Consider the following 8,201-nt stretch of genomic DNA (forward strand, 5'->3'; position numbering starts at 1 on the left):
TGATGCCGGAGAACCTGTTATTGTCATTTCTGTTATGGTCAAAGTCATATAGAGAAACGCCTCTTGTAAGTCAGTTTTTATCAAGAGACATAAGTTTATTCTTAAGAAGAATTCTTTAAAGCCACCGTCTATATAAACTTGGAGGCTATCGAGTATCAACAATCGCATTTGAAGTTGGTGCAAATCTGTATACCACTAAATAATATTTCATGGCCCTATTTTGGACATTATCCGGCAATAGCTTTGTAGTTTTTAAATCCTCATACAGGACCGTAGTAATCAAAATTAGGAGTTACACAGCTAAAATATAGTTTGTCAAAAGTTTTAAAACCCAACTCTATAAACTGGTTACCTAAAGATAAATTATCCGAGATTTCTTACAAGTTAGAAAAGTGTGTTCTTTTGCATATCGTTCCAGAGATCACTCAAAGTATCATTCCGGTATAGCTTATTGTTTTTCTTACATCTGCGAGTTTTTGAGGAGCTGTAGCGCGGAGTGTTTTCGTTCATAATATATGGTAGTGTAACATAGCATATCATAGGAGGAATGAGAGGTGTTGCACATTTCATTACCTCTCATGAACAGACTCAATCAAACCGCGTCTGCTATTATTCTTCTTGGTTGCATTCTTTGCTTCCAAAGTATCTTTTTACAGATTTTATTATTTATTAATTATCATAGTACATAATTCATTATTTACGATTAGACATATTTATTCCGTCCCTTTTAAGACAACATAGACAAGTACATATATAGAACATACAAATAGCTTTTTAAGAAAGCGTAGTGTATTTCAGACCATCTAGTTAATATGCAAATTTTCTATTTAGACACCTGTTATGTCTGTCTCCACGTAAAATTGAAAGCCTTGGGAAATTTTAAGTAATCAAACCCCATCTTTTTGTGACCAGCCTCAATGCCTTACCAAAATTCAACATATAATGATGAAAATATGATTAATGTTACAATGTATCACTCAAACATCTATTATTTCTCTTTGTGAAGTTATCACTCCTAGAAAATGACTGTGATGTGCAATTTATTTTGAAATATTACATTGGTATATTAGTTACTTAACGCAGCTATAGAGAGCTATAAGTACAAATCGAAGCCATCCACGATATAAACTACCGTCAGTTGCCTCGAAGTAGAATTATATTTTAAAAGATTTTAAATTTTCAAAATGTTTACGTGGGTTTGTCCGATAATGGCAAAACACTTTCAATTGATGTTGTTCCATACCAGATAACGATAGCGGTATTTATCGACTAATGTTGAGAACAATAATCTTAATGCTGAGAATAATAATGGAATGATTATTCAACAGATACAATGTATCTGCCAGATGTTTTACTCTCATTGTGGTCAAATATTTGTACACGTATTGTTTAAGAAATGATTAATAGATTTGCTTGTTCTGTACAGTCACTAATACAAAATCTAGCATTTCATTGAAATGTTAAAAGGAAGCGATGTTTAAAGATGCGGTTTCACATGAAGAGGATATGTATTATTTTGGTGTTGATACTTGTATTTATGATTACGTTTTTTTACGTATTAAATCCGCACAAAGAAATTCAGAGAGATGCACGAATTTCCGTGCCGGAAAAAGAGATCACAGAAGATATATATAATAACGATAGTGCTGACAGGATGAGACAAGAGGAGGAAAATAATAACAATACTAATCACACGGATAACAGAGAGTTAAAGCCTGTCGGTCAGCCTGTTTTTGTAAACATAAATAGAACCAAAACTGGTAAAGGTGCTCAATTAGGACAATTGCCATCAAGCGGAACATGCAACAGAACAATATTTCCGGCATATTTGAAAACGGAAGAAATTTGGCAGCCAGTGGACAGTAACAAAACAATGTATGTGTTTTCAGCCTACTATGTCAAAGCAAGAAAAGGCGTCTTTGTTATTGGTGTCAAACCCAGAAGACCTGTCAAAGTTATTTGCAAACTCTGGATGTGGAATAAAAACAAAGGTTTTATGGAGCTTCACGAAGCAGTCGGTGAAGTTCGAGCACCACACGAAGGCTTCGGACAAAAGTATGAAACATCATTATATTTTATAACATAAATGATGTCTGTCTTAAATACATTTTTTTCCTACAAAATAATTATGTAGCATCTCATATTACTGATATTTAGTACAGGTATGTTTAATAAAATATGTAACACGCATTAAATACCAAACTTGTGCTCTACTGAGTTTATATTTTATAACATGAGCCGTGCCATGAGAAAACCAACATAGTGGGTTTGCGACCAGCATGGCCAACACTCACACGCGCAGTCGGCAGGCTCCATTTTGCTTTATAAGCTATGATGTCTGTCTAAAACATTTTTTGCCTACAAATAATTTAGATCCATATCTGGAATATGCAGGTGGTTGATAATCTGGTCCGCAAAACCAACTTTGTATGGTTTTTCTATAGGCAGTCCATTATGGTATAACCCGTCTTCGATATTTCCTATTCGTGACATTTTGTTAGCTGTATGAATATATAAATTGATTTTCTTCTTTAGTAGCATTTGTTTAAAATCAAGGCTTTGTATTCTGAAATAACGTACTGCCGAGTTGCTATGTAGCCATATCAAATAAATTTCCAGGCATTGTCATAAATGAATAATTCAAATATTGACAATATTGACGTTTAATAAGCTGTAAATGAAATTAACGACAGAATGCATTTGCTTCTTATCTATGTAAAATAGTTGGTTGTGTGTTGTGAAAAAATATACAATATGTAGTTAGTCGCTCGGGAGAAATGTATACATACTATTGACTCCAAATAGAGACATGGTCATTCTCAGTACAATTTGCATGTTTTAATAAAATGGCTATTATATTACAACATCTATTCTGATATGCATAAAATCATTTTCATTTGCATAAAAATATTGCAACATTGACATCAGTTAGAATATAATATGGCGGCATACAAGAACCGACAGAGTGCTGCTATATTTGATTTTCTATTTTATATAAAAGGCATTGCAGAATCAAAATTATATAACAGAAGATGCTGCATAATTGGTTCACTCTGAAAAATGATTATTAGATCCGCAAATTATCCATTAGACGTTTACGCAGTCTTAAATTATTCAACAGGATGTGAAATCAATCTCAGTATATTATGAGTAAAACATGATCACGCTGACGTTGCGTCAACATACTGTTAGGCGCCATTCTCAGTGCTTTACTATTTCATTTAAGACATAGAGAATATTACATGAGTGTCTTTTCATATTGAATTTATTAAACTCGTTGAATAAAATGATAAAATGCGAGGCTCTGAGTTTACTATATTCAATGTGGAAAGTCACAAATGTTATATTCTTATAAGCAAGTCAATTTGACAAACGTATCCTATACTCGTCAAAGCTTTATTACACTAGTGTATTATTATATTTATGTAATGGCTTTATTTCACTTCCGCAACGTCTAACATGTGATAAATAGTATAATTATATCTCAAATACCTCCAGTATTGTAATGTTAGAAGTTGCGAAAGTTTGATAAACCGAACTTCATTCGTTAAATCTATATCTTATTTTCGATATATTCTATATAATGTATTATGTTCACACAATGTTGTCACGCATGCCAATCGGCTGCAGTTTTACCTAATTCCGAAAATGAACGAATTCAAAACTAGCAAGTCAAAATACATGGAAATTGCATTACAATGTCTTGGTATTGTTTACTTGTAAATAAATATTAAAATAGTTTTTCCTTACATAGAAACATTTGCTTCTTTCTCATGTTTTGCCTTCGATATGTGGCTGTAAAAGAAAGATATCTTAAATGTTTATTTGGCATTCTAACACGACTTGATTCATTTTCCTATTTATTCTAACACGATCCGATTCATTTTCCACACATAAACAGAGAAGGCTGAGAACAGCGAATTAATACACAATAATTCATTTTTCTGATGTCACAGTTATTACGTCATAGGGTAAAACAGCATAACGGAGCGTAAGAAAAAAACAAAAGACAAAAAACAGGCAAATATTTGATGGACGTCGTCATTGATATACTTAAAATCCAAAAATCTAACGTGTTAGAATCGAAATAATATATCTTATTTAGTGATTTGCTCATGAATAAAATCATTGTTTGTCGTTCAGATGCGTATTATTATATCACTCGGGCTACAAACTCGTGATATAATGCCTTCGAATCTGAACTCCAAACAATGATTTATTCAGCGATAAATCACTAAATGAGATATATTACTTCTTAAACAAAGAAGGCTGAAATTTGTGTGTTATTTTACAACAATTCACTGTTCTGACGTCATAATTAAAACGGGGTAGCGGAGCGTCGTTTAGATGCGTATTATGAAATCACTCGGACTGCGCCCTCGTGATATAATTCCTTCGCATCTGAACTCCAAACAATGATTTTATTCAACGACAAATCACTGGATGAGATATATTATTTCTTAATCAATATCTAAGTAGAGCTAATTAATTCATTTCATTGAAATATTTCATTCAATTGTTTATTTCGTGTTCATATATGAACAGCTTAGATAATACTGATTTATTATTTCTGATATGATAATTCACCTCTTTTTGTTTAAAACAAAAATCTTGAAATATTAAAGTTTATCTTGAGGCTTTGAGGTAAATCTGAAAGAATCTGTGAGGCAATATGATCCGAATAGTAAAACAACGCGTTAGATTTTTAAATGCAAATGTATATTGCCTGAAAATAACGTAAATAGTTTAAGACAGAGTCGAAAACTATGGTCAAATACGTAATATATATTTGCAAATATAAATAAATTGTTTTCTTTTTACCTTAAACGGAACTCTTTACATGAAACCTCACTACGTGATTACGTGGCTTTCTCACTGCAAAGTACCTTGTACCAGTATCTCTTTCTTACACCCATAATGGATAGATAGTACTGTTTTATTAACAAATATGAATGCTCCAATAACGTCACTTTCTATTTTCAGATACACGTCAACTATATTTATGTGTCCCATTAGTCAATCCGAAATGCCGAAGTATATCTCTTTGGTAACAAACTTTTGTGAATATCCATTGAATATGCTTCATGTGAATAACGCCTCGGGAACCGGAAGCTACAAACGCCGCTTTACAGTGTGTCTGTCTCCACTCAACTTCAAATATGGCCGTGCTTACGAACTAGTAGAATGGATTGAATTCAATAAAATCCTGGGAGCTGACAAGTTTGTCGTGTATAATTATTCAAGCGCTAGCAATGTAAAGGAAGTATTTGAACATTATTCAAAAAGTAATTTGACAGAAGTGATACAATGGCGATTGCCAATGGGCGTCAATACATTTCCTAAAACAAATAATCCGGTGGAAATAAATTATTTTGGTCAGACAGCTGCACTCAATGATTGTTTGTTCAGAAACAAACAGTTTTCTGAATTTGTTGTTAATATTGACCTAGATGAGTTTATCGTACCACATTCTGAGAAAGCAGGAAATTGGTATGAGATTATAAAAGAAATGGAAAACGCATCAGTTTATATGTTTAAGAATACATTCTTTAGAAAAGACTGGGCTAAAATAAGAATACCTTTTCGTGGTAAGAAATTAGCAGAACAACTCCGATTAGTAACTTTACAGGTTTTTCAACATGAAGCAAAGATCTTTCCTGCAAGAGAAAGATCTAAGTATATCGCTCGAACAGCTGACGTAGACCTTATGTTGATCCACGAAGTCCCGCATTCTCATGAAGTATTAGTTCCAATAGAAAAAGGTATATTGCACCACTACAGAGACTGGAATAATCCAAATGACGATAACGAGAAGGTTACTGATATAACGATATTGAACAAGTTTGAAACATCTCTAACGGAAAACGTTGGAAAGGTGTGGAAAGAACTTGCACATGTTAAGATGGATATGCCAATAATTTGACTGTATTTAGAGAGTATTTATAATTATAACAATTGTAGACTTATAGATAATTGGCGATTTTACATTCAAGTCTGTGTTCTTTTTAAAATGATTTAAGCATCACTTTAATATCATTGTACAGAAAACAATATGCTTAAAACTTTCATCATCAACCTTTTTTTACAGTCAGAATAGCCAAACGTGTGTGTGTGGTGGTGGTGGGGGGGGGGGGGGGGGGGGGGGGTACGTGGGTTTCCCCCTGGAAAATTTTGACATAAGATATAGGTATGAAATTGGTTCCTCAGGCTCAGGTGCATTTTGGGTCCGAATTTTGAGAAAATGTTATTCCTTTGCCAAAATAGTTGGGTGCGACTTCGATGAGTATAGGTCACTCCTCAGCCAACTGGGGGTGGGGTGCACAGGCTCCCAAGATTCGGTCCTGGATCCGGGGCCTGCCATTTTATCGTCCACGTACCTGGTATAATAAGTAAGTTTGTAATTTTGGATAAATAATGACATCCAGTAAATGCATACGCAAACATACATGCAGATGTTGTAATATTAAAATACAATCTCAGCGATTTATGATGCATTGTGGAGATTTTCAAACTTTAAATAGACGTTTTTACGAACCGCAAACATTTAATTTAAAGGAAAGACAGCTCAAAGTTTTGTTAAAGGAAACAAGAAACAACTTTGAAAAAATGCCTTCTTCCATACTGCTTCATTTATATAAAATTGGTAGCTGATATGTAATATCTGAGTTAATATTTGGCCATTTTTGTAACTTATATATGTATTGTGAACATGACTGGGAAAAGGATCTTTTACCCTTTGATCTAAGAGTGTGATCTTGATCTCTGAGCTAGAGAGCTCAGTGTTGTGCATCACACGACTTCTTATTATCGGATACATTTGTGCTATGTAATATAAGAATCTCTCCTCCAAGGATGACTAAGTTATGGACCGGACAGGAAAAACATCACTTATGTTTGACCTGTAAATGTGACCTTGACCTTGAACTAAGGGTCTGTGTGTTGTGTATGACAAGTCGTCTAATTATGGGATACGTTTGTGCCAAGAAATGTTTGATTCATTTCAAAAATGACGGAGTTAGGGAAAACACTATTTCCATTGGCCTTGTAGTTTGACTTTGACCTTTGAGCTAGGAGTCTGGATGTTATGCATGACACATCATCTCATTGTGAAATACATTTGTGCCAAGCAATATCAAGATCACTGCAACAATGTCAGAGTTATTTTCCGGACATGAAAAGAAATCACACTTTTCTTTGACTTAAATGAATAATTCAAACATTTACAATATTGATGTGAAATGAGCTGTAATTTAAATTATTGATCACAAATTTACGACAGTATGCATTTGTTTCCCATCTATGTAAATTAGTTGGTTATGTGTTGTGTAAAAATAAACAATATGTCGTTAGTTGCTTGGGAGAATTGACTCCAAATAGAGACACTTCCCTTCTCTGTAAAGTTTGCATGTTTTAATAAAAAGGTTCATTATTTTAAAGCGACTAACCCACACGTCGTGGTGTGAGAATTTATAAAATCAAACATTTACCTATATTGCCCTTTAAGTGGCATATTAAATGTTCTAACAATGTATTTTTCATCGAATTCTGTCCAAAATCGTTGTTTTCTTAATCAAAAATAAAAACATTCGTCTACCATTTCTGATAAGGGTTCTCCGGTTTACGATAAATCGGAATCCCCGGACTTCAGCGAGCAGCTTGCAAACACCAGGTGACAGTGAGAACATGATAATCAATACAGCCTACAAGTATGGGTATCGCGTAGTGTAATGACGTTTTGAAAATTTAACTAAATAAAACAATAATATAAAACGAAGTCAGCACACTATTGTCCTTAGCATGCACGGATCCAGCCAATTTTCTCAGAGGGGGTCCGACCGGACTCTCACTATGACAAACGTGTCTTTATACGCTGAATAATTTGATGTGAATTGTGCGGATGCTAGCCGTTTACAAGTACAGGGTCGCCAATAAGGTTTTGTTGAACAGACTGAAATAGAAATAGTAGCCGAACAGATAGAAGGTCCGGGGGCATTTTGGATTTTCCGCGGGACTTGGATCCGCGCATGCTTAGTATTGACCTGGAAGGGGTGAGGGAGCCGAGCCTGATAAAATTGATATCAAAAGACAGTTGTATGTTATTCTATTTATCATGAAACTCATACAACATACCTAGAGCAGCATATGTCCTCGTCTCTTATTTCGTAAAGGTTGACTTCTGAAGCAGAAATTAATAAATTCAT

At 34.0% G+C, this 8,201-nt stretch overlaps 1 protein-coding gene across 1 annotated transcript; it reads left to right on the plus strand.

The window, feature by feature from the left end:
• The first annotated feature begins 1,483 nt into the window (after positions 1–1,483).
• Positions 1,484–6,092, plus strand: LOC128557981 (uncharacterized). Its single transcript, XM_053546681.1, has 2 exons — positions 1,484–2,055; positions 4,984–6,092. The coding sequence occupies exons 1-2, from the start codon at positions 1,484–1,486 to the stop codon at positions 5,921–5,923; spliced, it is 1,512 nt and encodes a 503-aa protein (XP_053402656.1). The 3' UTR covers positions 5,924–6,092.
• The last annotated feature ends 2,109 nt before the right edge of the window (positions 6,093–8,201 follow it).

The sequence above is a fragment of the Mercenaria mercenaria genome, chromosome 6 (genome assembly GCF_021730395.1).
Source record: "Mercenaria mercenaria strain notata chromosome 6, MADL_Memer_1, whole genome shotgun sequence".
Lineage (NCBI taxonomy): Eukaryota > Metazoa > Mollusca > Bivalvia > Venerida > Veneridae > Mercenaria > Mercenaria mercenaria.

Bases quoted from the DNA above. Each gene is read 5' to 3' on its own strand.
- LOC128557981 (XM_053546681.1), top strand. From the start codon at position 1,484: ATGCGGTTTCACATGAAGAGGATATGTATTATTTTGGTGTTGATACTT. The intron at 2,056-4,983 runs GTATGAAACATC...TTCTATTTTCAG, and splicing joins CACGAAGGCTTCGGACAAAA to ATACACGTCAACTATATTTA.